We start from the raw sequence: 14,484 nt of genomic DNA on the forward strand, positions 1-14,484 counted from the left end.
AGCTGTGAGAATAGTAACAGTGAGTGGAAAGTCCAGACATCCAATAAAGAGTTTTCAAAGCTTTATTGTCCAGGCCAAACACGACCAACATCAACATACATTAGGAAGGTCAAGGTTGATGAAGGACGAAATAGAACCATGCGGTATGAGGCCTGGATATAGAACTGAGCAATACACTGCTCTGCATTAAACCAAATGTATACACGTCGCCACTCTGCTCGGAGTGGGTAAAGTGCTCCCGGACAGACCCCTATAACAGGCCTAGCAGCCGGAGCGTCACTCTGAATAATACCGGGAGGAACAGATCTCTCACACAGACCTGTCTCTAGGGCCCCTGCCACAGGCCAATTTCAATAGAGGACTTAAAGGGTCACTAAAGGAAAAAAAATTTTTTGCTGAAATGACTGTTTACAGGGTATAGAGACATAAAAGTTAACTGATTCCTTTTTAAAAATGATTAAATTCAATCATATAATGTGCCTCTAGTTTCACTTTTGTTTTTAAACTGGTTTCATGTTTCTGTAAAGTAAAGAGACCCACAGAACAAAAACAAACAAATCCAGGGCAGTGTTTTGTTTTTAAAATGAATCTGATTGGTTCTGAGGAGTTTTAGACACACAGCTTGGACCACAGTGAAAAGCTGCCATGAGATTTTTCATAAGGAGCCAGACAAGCAGGAAGTGTGGAGATCACAGCAGAATTACAGCAACTTCAAAGCAAAATTGAACAATGAGGACATGAAACCAGTACTGCAGTAAGGTAAAGGAAGCTATTTAGCTAAAAAAAAAATTCCTTTAGTGATCCTTTAAGTAAATAAGGACAGAGAATCCTCCCAGTAGACTTCTTTTGCAAATGGTCCCCGTGTGACAGCAAGCATACCTGTCAGTGGTCCGGACACCCGATCCCAAACTAGGATCCTTTCAGTAGGCCTCGTAACCCAGTGGAGCACTGGGGTCCCTTCTCTCATCAGGAAGAGGTTCGCTGCAAAGTTCAGCTCTGGCCAGGTGGGCCACGCCGGCGGGGTCCATGGATGCGAGTACCCTGAAGGTGGGTACCGCACCTGGAACGGGGACCCCGCGGAAAAGTATTCGACGCATGACCTCTCTCACAGATATACCCTCCCCCAGCATGCCCCGCGAGGGAAAACATCCTCTAATTGGCTGCTGGGAGAAGATCTGTTCTGCCAGAACCGCTCTAGCGCCAGCTGCCGGCCAGGGGTGACACTGCACTCCCTGACCACAGTCTGACCCAGTGGAATTCCCAGAATGACAGAGATCATCAAATTTAGACAAACATTGAATGGGAGCAAGGTAACTCTCCCGTTCCCCACTAAATTAAAGCGTAGTGCCCATGCTGAAAGCAAGGGGGGGGGCGCTACATTAATTTTGGCAGTAAGAGACACAGTAGGGCTTATTTTTGGGGTAGGTCTTACCATTTAATGTGCTGTCTTCTCTCCCCCTCTCTCTCTCCAGTCTGACAGGAATCCCCATTGTGAACCTAGTTAAAATGCTTGTAAAATCCTATAATCCACTCTATTATAGTAGTATATAATGTACAATGTGTGTGTTTCTGTAAAATAATTGTGCCAAATACCTTCGTTATAGCGCTTCTGTGACCCGCTGGAGCTCTTTCCTGGAATAATATTACAGAAACACACACATTGTACATTATATAGTACTGTGGATTATAGGATTTTACAAGCATTTCTAAACTAGGGCTTATTTTCGGGGTAGGGTTTATATTTCAGCCCTCCTGGAAAATAGCGTTAGGCCTTATTTTTGGGTTAGGACTTATTTTCGGGGAAACGCAGTATATATATATATATATATATCTCTATCTATCTATCTATCTATCTATCTATCTATCTATCTATCTATCTCTATATATATATATATATATATATATATATATATATATATATATATATATACAAGGCTTTTTTTCTCAAACATTAGGTGCTGGAACTCAACTACGGCCCCACAAAACTCCTCCCCCTACACACACCCTCCAAATCACATCAAATAGTGGGTGTAGTCAGTCAAATTTTACTAAAAACAGTAGGAGGGTCTCAAAGGGGTATTAAATACCTGGATTGCATTACATACAGAGTGCAGAGCTGTCACTTATAAACACAGAAACCAGACTTCTGTGTTTACAAGTGATTGTGGTGAGCAGGCACCAAAGGGTCTGGTGGTGGTGGAAGAGAGTTCCACCGCGTTCCCCCTGAAAAAAAGCCCTGTATATATATATATATATATATATATATATATATATATATATATATATATATATATATATATATTTGTGTGTGTTTGTGTAGACTTTTTGGTTCCTGCATTATTTATTAAATTTTTGGATATTTACAGTATAACACATGATGATTAATGAGGATGTTTCTATTTGATCAGCGTTGTAATTTCTTATATTTGTTTGTAAGGGGTATTATATTTATTTTTAGCTGCCGATTCATTTATTTTGCATTGTATTCTTTTCACACACATCTGATCTTCTGTAGAGGATTTTTGTTTCATAGTGTGGAAGGGTTTATTTATTTTTTTATAAATATATACACACACACACACTTATGATAATATTTGTTTTTTTTATATATATATTTATAATACTAAGTATCTGTTTGTTTGTTTTCTTATTCTTTGAGAATAGTGGGCCAGATTCACAGAAGAGATACGACGGCGTATCTCCTGATACACCGTCATATCTCTTGTCGTATCAATGCCGCTGATTCATAGAATCAGTTCCGCATAGATAGCCCTAAGATCCGACAGGTGTAATTGACTTACACCGTCGGATCTTAGGATGCAGTACCGCGGCCGCCGCTGGGGGGAGTTTGCGTCGTATTCCAGCGTCGGGTATGCAAATGAGGATTTACAGCGATCCACAAAGGTTTTTCCCGTCGTTACGTCGCCGCTAGTCTAGTTTCCCGTCGCAAAGTTAGTCGTCATTTTTGGTGCCCTAACTTTAGTCAGCAAACGTATTGCTGTCTAAAGTATGGCCGTCGTTCACCGCGTCGAAATTTAAAATTTAACGTCGTTTGCGTAACACGTCCGGGAATACGGAAGTACGCTACGCACGTCGCCGTTCGAAAAAATGACGTCACGGCGCGCAAAGCAGGGCGGGAATTTCGAAACGGAGCATGCGCCGTAGGTCCGGCGCGGGAGCGCGCCTAATTTAAATGGCACACGCCCCTTTAAATTACCCCGCCTTACGCCGGAGGCTGCCAGCGTAGGTTTTCATTGCAAGTGCTCTGTGAATCAGGCACTTGCGATGAAAACTTGCGGCGTCCTGCAGAGCTCGCACGATACGTTACGCCGCCGCACTTCTACGTGAATCTGGCCCATAGTGTGGAAGGGTTTATTTATTTATTTATAAATATATACCTTACACACACACTTATGATAATATTTGTTTTTATATATATTTATAATACTAAGTATCTGTTTGTTTGTTTTCTTATTCTTTGAGAATATTCTTTTTTTTTTGTATCTACTGAATGTAAATGCCATGCAGTTGCCACCCCGTATATTGATGTGTAGTCTGCATGGGTGGAATAGATGATAGCATGATAAGTAATGTATTAAGCAGGCAGGCAGTGAGAAAACTTGCATGCCCCCAGCAGCACACACATGAGACAGGAGTGCAGTCCCTGCAGAGCCATGTCTCCTCCTGTGTGGTTGGGCCAGAAGAAGCTGCTGGGGAGGGGCGAGCCGTGATGCTGCAGAGAAGGAAGCAGATGACAGCAGCAGAGAAGGAGAAGAAGAAGTGACAAGCAGCGGTTGCTCGGGCTCTGCAGTGGCCTCATTCACCCAGCGCGATCTCCGATCTGTTCAGCACCCGTGTGCTGTCCTTGTCATCGTCGTGCATGGACGGGATGGTCGGGATGAGGATGACGCTGGTCTCGGTGGCTCGCTGCCCTCTCCTCTGCTAGCCTGTACCAGTATGGATGTTGCTCTTGCGGCGACCTCTGCCGATTCCATCAGTCCGCTGCGGAGAGGCATGCTGAGTAATCCTGCTGTCAATGGGCGAGGACGTGGACACCCGAAAAATTAACCATAGCTTTCTCCGGGACCATAACTATGTGACTGAAGGTAACCCTCCCCCCCTCTCTGTGCCCCCTTCACCCCCCCCCCCATCTGTGCCAGTCCTTGTGCTCTATGTGTGTCTTGTCATGGTAGTCCTCTTATCTGCAACCTATTCATTTATGCAAGGATCAGCTGCATGCATTCAGTGCCAACAGGGACCTAGCAATGGCTGGCATCTTTATCTTATACATTTCATTATAAAGGGTTGTGGGGTCAACTACATTTGGGGTGGGGGGGTTAGGTGCAGAATTGAAACGCAGTTGCTTCCGCTTTATTTGCGTCCTATAAATCAGGGGATTCGTATCGTGCCAACAGGGACCTAGCAATGACTGGCATCCTTTTTTAGAGATTTCATCATATGGGGCTCAACTGCACAGGCAAGTTTTAGGTGCAGAGTCCTGCGCCTTGAAACGCGGTTGGCATCGCTTTAATTCGCATCTTATAGATCAGGGGGTTAGTCTCGTGCCAAGAGGGACCTAGCAATGGCTGGCATCTTTATCTTATACATTTCATTATAAAGGGTTGTGGGGTCAACTACATTTGGGGGGGTTAGGGGTGCAGAATTGAAACGCAGTTGCTTCCGCTTTATTTGCGTCCTATAAATCAGGGGGTTCGTATCGTGCCAACAGGGACCTAGCAATGACTGGCATCCTTTTTTAGAGATTTCATTATATGGGGCTCAACTGCACAGGCAAGTTTTAGGTGCAGAGTCCTGCGCCTTGAAACGCGGTTGCCATCGCTTTAATTCGCATCTTATTGATCAGGGGGGTTAGTCTCGTGCCAAGAGGGACCTAGAAATGGCTGGCATCTTTATCTTATACATTTTATTAGATAGGGCTGAAGGGTCAACTACACTGGGGGGGGGGGGGGGGTTAGGTGCAGAATTGAAATGCAGTTGCTTCCGCTTTATTTGCATCCCACAGAGGCTTTGTATCATGCCAACAGGGACATAGCAATGACTGGCATCCTTTTTTAAGGAATTTAATTATATAGGGCTTAACTGCACAGGCAAGTTTTAGGTGTAGAATCCTGCGCCTTGAAATGCGGTTGCCATCGCTTTAATCGCATCCTATCATTCAGGGGCTCATAGAGCGCCAACAGGGACCTAGCAATGGCTGGCATCTTTATCTTATACATTTCATTATAAAGGGTTGTGGGGTCAACTACATTTGAGGAGGGGGGGTTGGGGGTTAAGGTGCAGAATTGAAACGCAGTTGCTTCCACTTTATTTGCGTCCTATAAATCAGGGGGTTCGTATCGTGCCAACAGGGACCTAGCAATGACTGGCATTCTTTTTCTAGAGATTTCATTATATAGGGCTTAACTGCACAGGCAAGTTTTAGGTGCAGAGTCCTGCGCCTTGAAACGCGGTTTCCATCGCTTTAATTTGCATCTTATAGATCAGGGGCTTAGTCTCGTGCCTTGAAACGTGGTTGCCATCAATTTAATCACGTCCTATCGATCAGGGGCTCATAGAGCGCCAACAGGGACCTAGCGATGGCTGGCATTCTTATTTTATACATTTTATTTATGTAGGGCTGTGGGATTAACTACACTGGTGAGGTTTAGGCACATAATTTAAATTCAGTTGCCTCTGCTTTAATTTGCGTCCTATAGATCAGGGGGTTAGTACAGTGCCAAGAGGGACCTACCAATGACTGGCACCCTTTTTAAGAAATTTAATTGTATAGGGCTCAACTGCACAGGCAAGTTTTAGGTGCAAAATCCTGTGCCTTGAAATGCGGTTGCCATCACTTTAATTTGCGTCCTACAGATCAGGGGCTCATATAGCGCCAACAGGGACCTAGCAATAGCAATGTAGGGCTGTGGGATTAACTACACTGGGGAGGTTTAGGCGCAGAATTTAAATGCAGTTGCATCCTATAGATCAGGGGGTTCCTATCGTGCCAAGAGGGACCTAGCAATGACTGGCACCTCGATTTAATTATTTAGGGCTCAACTATACAAGCAAGATTTAGGTGCAGGATTGTGCACATGTAAATGCAGTTGCCATTGCTTTAATCATGTTTTATGGATCGGGGTTTCATGCACTGCCAACAGGGACCTGTCAATGACTGGCATCTTTTTTTTTTTTTTTTGAGATTTTATTGTATAGGGTGCAAATACACTGTCAAACTTTAGCCTCAAAATTGTGCACATTTAAATTCAGTTGCCATAGCTTTAATTGCATCCTATTGATCAGGAGTTCAGTGCTGCAGTGCCTTAAGGGACCTAGCAGTGACTGGCATTTTTTTTATTTTATTTAACTATATGGGGCTCAATTACACTGGTGAACTTTAGGTACAAAATTGTGCACATTTAACCACAGTTGACACCACTTTGATTGTGTCCTATTGATCAGGGAATCATACAGTGTCAAGTAGGACCTACCTATGACTGGCATCTTTTTTTAAATTGTATATACTATATATATATATATATATATATATATATATATATATATATATATATATATATATATATATATACTGGCGGGTTTTAAGTGCAGAATTTAAATGCAATAGGCACAACAAATTGCACCCTCTCATTCATGGGTTTATACAATGCCAAGAGTGACCTAGCAATGATTGGCATCCTTTTTTTTATTATTATTTAGGGTAACACTAATGAATAAAGCTACAGTGGTGTGCTTTAGGCATAGAATCTAAATGCAGTTATAATTGTGTCCTATCAATCAATGGTTTATACATTGCCAATAGGGACCTAGCAATGGCTAGCATCCTTTTTTTAATGTAATCATATAGGGCTAAACTACACCGGCAAGTTTTATGCACCGAATTGTGTGCCCTAAAACACAGATACCACCACTTTAATTGCATCCTATTGACCAGGGGTTCATACAGTACCAAGAGGGGGCTAGAAATGGCAAATTGTACTTATATATGGTAGGTCTAAACTACACTGCTTTATTTGCACCCTATGACTCGGGTTTATTCAGCGCCAAGAGGGACCTAGCAATGGCTGGCATGCTTTTTTGGTAATAATATGTATTAGGGTTGTCCCGATACCGATACCAGTATCGGTATCGGGACCGATACCGAGTATTTGCGCTAGTACTCGTACTCGCGCAAATACTCCCGATACCAAAATAGAATACTTTTTTTGTGACATCGAGCGGTGCATAGAGGCAGGGCCGGATTAACCGTGGGGCTGATGGAGCTGCAGCTCCAGGCCCCCGTCATAATATAGGCCCAAACTTAATTCTCTCACCAGGGCCCGGCGGCCGGCCGACGACCGCTATATAATCCACACGTCCAGGCAGCTGCAGCCTGCATTATGATATAGGCCCAAATGACGCAGTGAACAACATTTAATCACGGGCCGCGGGCCGCGAGTAGCGGCTATGATTCACAGCAGAGCCGCGGCTATCCACAACAACATAGCCTCTTGTAGCGCGGGCGGTGCTAGTGCGCCGAGGCTGAGCGTGCTCCTCCCCTTCAGTACTATACTGAACACAGACACTGACCGGCGGCGTGCGTGACGTCATCCAGAGGCCGTCCCCGGCGTCCTAGGAGTCTGCATTGCCTTGCGAAAGGACCGCACCGCACGATCGACAGGAAAAGTACAGTAAAAAGCAAGTAAGCCATGAGCGCTGGGGAAGTCACTGTCATACAGATGAGATAATGTTTAATTGTGCAGAAGAAGTGTGGGTACAGTACTGGCTGCAACGAACCTGAAGTGGTTAACTTTTTTTTTTGGGGGGGGGGGGGGGAGGTGCTATATCAGTGCAGGGAGGCAGCTTATTAGTGCATCTCATCAGTGCCACATTTATGAGTGCCATCCAATCAATGCCAGTGCCACCCATTTATGAGTGCCATCCAATCAATGCCAGTGCCACCTATCAGTGCCATTGGATGGCACTGATAGGTGGCACTGGCATTGATTGGGTGGCACTGATGAGATGCACTAATAAGCTGCCTCCCTGCACTGATGCACTAATGGGCACTGATCTGCACTGATAGGTGGCACTGGCTAGCTGCACTTTTGGGCACTGGCACCGATGAGCTGCACTGATAGGTGGCACTGGCAGTGATCACTCCTTCAATGATATGTAGTTTTCCAGTACCGTATGCTAAAAAACAGCCCCACACCATGATGTACCAGTTCTTCATAATTCTAAAGAAAATATCCTTGGTCTGTATTGTGGTTTGAAAACGGTCACATGACATTTAAAAAAAGTATCGGTATTCGGTATCGGCGACTACTTGAAAAAAAGTATCGGTACTTGTACAGTACTTGGTCCTAAAAAAGTGGTATCGGGACAACCCTAATATGTATTATAGGGCTTTATGCTCAACTACACTGGCAAGTTTTCGTTGCTTTATTTGTCCCCTCTCAATAGGTTTATACAATTGTCTGGCATCTTTACTTTTTAAATGAATTATATAGGCTAAACTACACTAATGATGAAGGCTAATGTCTAAACTACACTAGTAAGTTTTAGTTACAGAATTTAAATGCAGTTGTATTTGCGTCTTATCCATCAGGGGTTTATAGACTGCCAAGAGGGGCCTAGCTGGCATCCTTTTTTTTAAATGTACTGTAATAATATAGGGCTAAACTACGCTGGCAAGTTTTAGGAATATAATTATGTGCCTAAGGCAGGGCTTGACAAATTTGCCTGGAATCTAGGAGCCAGCTAAAAAAGATAGGCGACAGGAACGCCCCCGTCCTGCAGAGCTCGCACGCAGAAGCGAACGCATACGTGAGTAGAGCCCGCATATGAAAGCGGTGTTTAAACCACACATGTGAGGTATCACCATGATTGGTAGAGCGAGAGCAATAATTCTAGCCCTAGACCTCCTCTGTAACTCAAAACATGCAACCTATAGAATTTTTTTAAACGTCGCCTTTGGAGATTTTAAAAGGAAAAAGTTTGTCGCCATTCCACGAGTGGATGCAATTTTGAAGCGTGACATGTTGGGTATCAATTTACTCGGCATAACATTATCTTTCACAATATAAAAAAAAAAATTGGGCTAACTTTATTGGTGTCTTATTTTTAAATTAAAAAAAGTGTATTTTTTTCCCCAAAAAGTGCGCTTGTAAGACCGCTACGTAAATAAGGTGTGACAGAAAGTATTGCAACGACCGCCATTTTATTCTCTAAAATGTTAGAATAAAAAATATATATATAATGTTTGGGGGGTTCTAATTAGAGGGAAGGAGATGGCAGTGAAAACAGACAGGGGAAGCTCCATTAGCATTGCTGGTTGTCTTGTCATACCAACGGCCACCACAAGATGGCGCCAGATCACAGAAGGAAGCATAGGCCTGCAGAAGGCCAGAAAGCCACAGCCTCAATTACCGGCGTCGAGGGAGGTGGGGGCGCACGGAGACACAGGATACCCCAGCTGTGCCGCCCCAGGCGCCAGGTCGCTAATTCGCTAATTCTAGTCGCAATGGCGACCTGGTGCCTGGGATTCGTCGAACCCTGGCCTAAGGAATGCAGTTGCCGCCACTTTAGTTGCGTTCTATCGATCAGGGGTTCATACAGTACCAGAATCGCATGCGTTTACCACTTATTTATTTGCGTCCTATTTATCATGGCTTTATTGCATGCCAAGAGGGATCTAGCAGTGAATGGCATCCTTTTTAATTTAATCATATAGCGCTAAACTACACCAAATAATAGGTCTAAGGTCTTAACTACAGTGGGGAGTTTAGGGTGCAGAATCGCAGTTGCCACTGATATAATTGCACCTTGTCAATGAGATGCAGCATTCTATCTAGCAAATACAGAAGATCACTCTTGTGATTTATCCTTTAAGTAGGACTATTGGCAGTTGTCCTAAGAGCTTACACTCACACTTACACTAATGTAACCTGAAGCAGGCATACAAGCACCCACACTTGTTTTAGATAGGAGCTCATTTATCTGTAGGTGGGTTGAGCAGCTTAGAATCATGCACGTCTGAACGCTACCTCCAATTTAATTGCGTTCTATTGATCAGATGCAGCATTTGATCTAGCAGATGCAGAAGATGTGATGAAGTCCTTGCCATGGGTAGAAGCCCCTGGAGCTTACAGTCCTATGTAACCTGCGGCACCTACACTAGTTTTAGATAGGAACCTAGTCATCTATAGGTGGGTTAAACAGTGCGGGGACTTCAAAGCATTCACAACAGTCCCCGCAGAAAGGAGTTTACAGTCTAACGATCCTGCCTCAATTAAAAACCTACACAAAGAAGATACCGGTAGTGTCCCAGGTAGAAATTTCATCCAGGGCACCAGTGCTGCAGGGTGCCATCGCCATTCCATCCGGTACTAAAGAGGTTAATTCCTGCAGACAGAAATATATTCATGTTCAAGGGAAGATGTAGGTGGATTATACGTTGCCTTTCAGGCTTGGGAGGTATTAGCAGCAGCAGTCTATGTATTTTTATAGAAACGTAACATTGTATAATCTATGTCTCCTTTGGGGATGCGTATGTGCGGGTATTCCAATATAATGATATATATGGCAAGGTTTGCCTCATGAATTTTCAACGACCTTTTTTTTTAAGCGCTATTGGCTAAGCTGTGTGCAGGACTGGCGGATAAAGTAATCATCTAATTGTTCTGTATTAAATTCAGGGACGCTGATTGCAAAAGGTGGCGTAGCTCGTCATAGATGTAAGCGGCTCATGGTTGGTTTTGCCGGAGATTAGAGAGAAGTGGTAATAAAATATCCAACAGCAAGGAGGAGATAAATTAAGGAAAAGGTTGCCTACTCTTCTATCACAAGATAGGAATCCCCAGTGTGCAATATATAAGCTGAATGGCGGCATAGTTTCTGGCTCTCAGGAGAAGGACACAATGGAATCTAGCGGAATGAATGTCATTATTGATATTCTGGGGGTTCCAAACATTGAAAGACAACTGTGCTTTTACAAACAATTGCTGGACTGTAAATAGAAAGCAATTCTATGCCAAATTGTACATGGAAAAGGGTAATTCATAACAGGGGCAGATGCAGTTTAAACCGTCCGGCCTACACAAGGTTGGCGCGGTGGCCTCCATCAGTCAACTCTTGGTGTTGTACTCAAGGCTGATTGAAGAAGCTAGATCAGGCTGCCTATTATTTGCTATAAACTTACCTGACCTTGCCCTCTTCATCTTAATCTAACAGCAAACTCCTACTCCAACTGGACCCAGAAATTGGTTCTGTAGAAATGTACAATTGTTAGGTTATCTTTTTTAACTGGCACCAGGACTGTATTTACCATTATGGCAGAAATGGACACAGAGGGGGCTCTCTAATTAGGCGGCCGCCTAAGGCCTAGCACTCACAGGGGCCTCGCGGCCACCTAATTTGCCTGTGCTCGATCACAAATGTGGACTGACCAACTGGCTTCAGGGGCCATCTGTAAAAGACGCACCGGGCGGGCTGCAAGTCCAAGTAGGGTCCTAAAACAGCTAAGCTGCTCCTTCAGCCCGCGCCGCTCACCTGGCCTCTCCGCGTCTGCCTATTTGGGTCAGGAGTCGGACCAGGTGGCGGAAACTATCCAGCTGCCCTATGACTGTCTGTGAAGGGGAAGGAGGAGCTCCAGTGGATGGATCCCCTCCCAGCGCCTGCTGCAGCCTGCCCGACCGCCCAGAGAGAAAGTGAGTGTCCGGCCGTGCAGACTTCCTGTGTGCCTGGATAGGAGGAGTGGGGCCTCGTGTCTAAATTTTGCCTTAGGCCTCATAAAGCCTAGAACTGCCTCTGAATGGACAGCATAATGCCTCAAAATTGGCAAACTGAGGACCTGTTTTTTTACTGTTTTTGTTTTCCTAAATTTGCCACTTCTGGGCATTTGTGGTTAATTTACAGCCCAACTCTAGGAATTAGACACATTTAGGTAGATTCAGGTACAATGGCATAAAGTTAGGGCGGCGTAGCGTAGCCTGTTTAGGCTACGCCGCCGTAAATTAGCTAGGCTAGTAATGATTCTCAATATACTTACCTGCTAATTAACGGCGGCATAGCCTAAAACGAGCGGGCGTAAGGGCGCCTAATTCAAATGGGTTGGGGGGGGCGTGTTTCATGGTAATGAGGCTTGACCTCACGTTTTTGACGTTTTTTGTCACTGCGCATGTGCCGGGCGACTACATTTCCCAGTGTGCATTGCGGCTAAGTACGCCGTACAAGCCTATTGATTTCGACGTGGACGTAAACAACGTAAATCCCGATTCGCGGACGACTTACGCAAACGACGTAAACATTTTGAATTTCGCGGCGGGAACGGCAGTCATACTTAACATTACTATTCCACTAAAGCCTAGCTCTAACTTTACGCGGCCTATCTCTTACGTAAACGGCGTAAAAGTACTGCGTCGGCCTGGCGTACGTTCGTGAATCGGCGTATCCCCTCATTTACATAATCTACGCCGGCTGCAATGGAAGCGCCACCTAGCGGCCATCAGAAAAATTGCAATCTCAGATAGGACGGCGCAAGCCGTCCTATCTTAGATATGTTTAAGCGTATCTCTGTTTGAGCATACGCTTAAACATCCGTTGGCGTAGATTCTGTGTTAGGCCGGCTTATCTACTGATAAGCCGGCCTAACTCTTTGTGAATCTACCTAATTGTACCCTTGCAAAGGTGCTCTCCCTCACAGTGCAAAGGTTATCTGCTCATTTAGTCTAATGGTACCGGAAAAAGTAGTAATCCTATTCCTTGTTCCAAGAGGGCTCCTCCAGCACTACCCCCAGGAAGCTTCCTCTCTAAGGCGCTGCTTGCCGCATTCACACTCCTGTCTCTTCCATTAACAATGCAGGAGTAATAAGCCCTGCATTGTACGTGATGACACCAAGGGACCTCTTGGAGCACCAGAGGAAGAGAAAGTGAGTGCTGGAGCCGCTGAAGTGGGTGTAAGGTATATAATACAGCCTTTTCAGCTTCCCCAAACCTAAGGAGCATTTAACCTTTGCAGTGTTGGGGGGAAGCCAATGTGGATGTATGCTGTCTAATTCATGGAGTTGGGCTTTAAGAAAGCGTTGTAGGCAGGTCTTTTTTTCTCACAGAATAGGTGCAGGAACTCCCTCCTTCGGAGTCACCTCTTGTGTCCACCCCCTACCCACCTCCGAGCCCCATTCATTGGTTCCACCCCCTACCCACCTCCGAGCACCATTCCTTAGTTCCACTCCCTACCCACCTCTGAGCACCGTTCCTTGGTTCCACCTCCTACCCACCTCCAAGCACCATTCATTGGTTCCACCCCCTACCCACCTCCAAGCACCATTCATTGGTTCCCCCCCCCTACCCACCTCCGAGCACCATTCCTTAGTTCCACTCCCTACCCACCTCTGAGCACCGTTCCTTGGTTCCACCTCCTACCCACCTCCGAGCACCATTCCTTAGTTTCACTCCCTACCCACCTCTGAGCACCGTTCCTTGGTTCCACCTCCTACCCACCTCCGAGCACCATTTCTTAGTTCCACTCCCTACCCACCTCTGAGCACCGTTCCTTGGTTCCACCTCCTACCCACCTCCGAGCACCATTTCTTAGTTCCACTCCCTACCCACCTCTGAGCACCGTTCCTTGGTTCCACCTCCTACCCACCTCCGAGCACTATTCATTCGTTTCACCCCCTACCCACCGCTAAGCACCATTTCTTGGTTCTACCCCCTAGCCACCATCGAGCACCATTCCTTGTGCCATCCCCTACCCACCTCAGAGCACCATTCCCTTTCTCCACCCCCTACCCACCTCCAAGCACCATTCCTTGGTTCCACTCCCTACCCACCTCCGGGCACCATTACATACATTCAGAGCTGGAGGTGCCGGAACTGCGTTCCCCCGCGTTCCTGCTGAAAAAAAGCCCTGGTTGTAGGGAAGTGCAGGGATGTTGAGAGGTGTCAGAAGGTTCTTAATAGTGGCCACATGCTGCCTCCAGTAGCATTCTCTAGCAGTAATTTAAACTAAATGAATCCCATACCTCCCAACTTTCTGAGATGGGAATGAGGGACACCTATCAGCAAAAGTATGCAGGCATAGGACACACCCCTTGCCACGCCCCCTTAAAGGAGAATTGTACAAAAAAAATAAGATTGGTTAAACCCACAAGTGCTTTTTTTACCACTACCATTTCTTTATATTGGCTTTTGGGATTTACAAATGCAGCAATTTAGAAACCAGATGAAAGGTTTAGCACTGGGAAACACTTTTTGATAGATAAAAAAAGCATTTTATATACATCTGTATAGATCAGACCAAAATGAGGGACAAATGAGGAGAATGAGGGACGGAGGGACATTGCTCCAAATCAGGGACAGTCCCTCGAAATCAGGGACAGTTGGGAGGTATGTAATCCCATACCAAGTCAAGGAACTTGTACTATAGGGTGCCACCCTAGATCATGTGCCTAGGGCAGCATGATGTCTAAACAGAATCTTGGG

The 14,484-nt window shown here is 45.2% G+C and overlaps 1 protein-coding gene across 2 annotated transcripts in view; it reads left to right on the forward strand.

The window, feature by feature from the left end:
• Nucleotides 1-3,660: 3,660 nt before the first annotated feature.
• PPP2R2C (protein phosphatase 2 regulatory subunit Bgamma) overlaps nt 3,661-14,484 on the forward strand; it is a 189,261-nt gene continuing 178,437 nt past the window's right edge. The window contains exon 1 of one of the 2 annotated variants that reach the window (XM_040335400.1): nt 3,661-4,106. In XM_040335400.1, the coding sequence (XP_040191334.1) occupies nt 4,037-4,106 (70 nt within the window). In that variant the 5' untranslated portion in view covers nt 3,661-4,036. The remainder of the gene's footprint in view (nt 4,107-14,484) is intronic. The other variant, XM_040335401.1, reaches the window with a different exon arrangement.

Source organism: Rana temporaria, chromosome 1 (assembly GCF_905171775.1).
Source record: "Rana temporaria chromosome 1, aRanTem1.1, whole genome shotgun sequence".
Classification (NCBI taxonomy): Eukaryota; Metazoa; Chordata; class Amphibia; order Anura; family Ranidae; genus Rana; species Rana temporaria.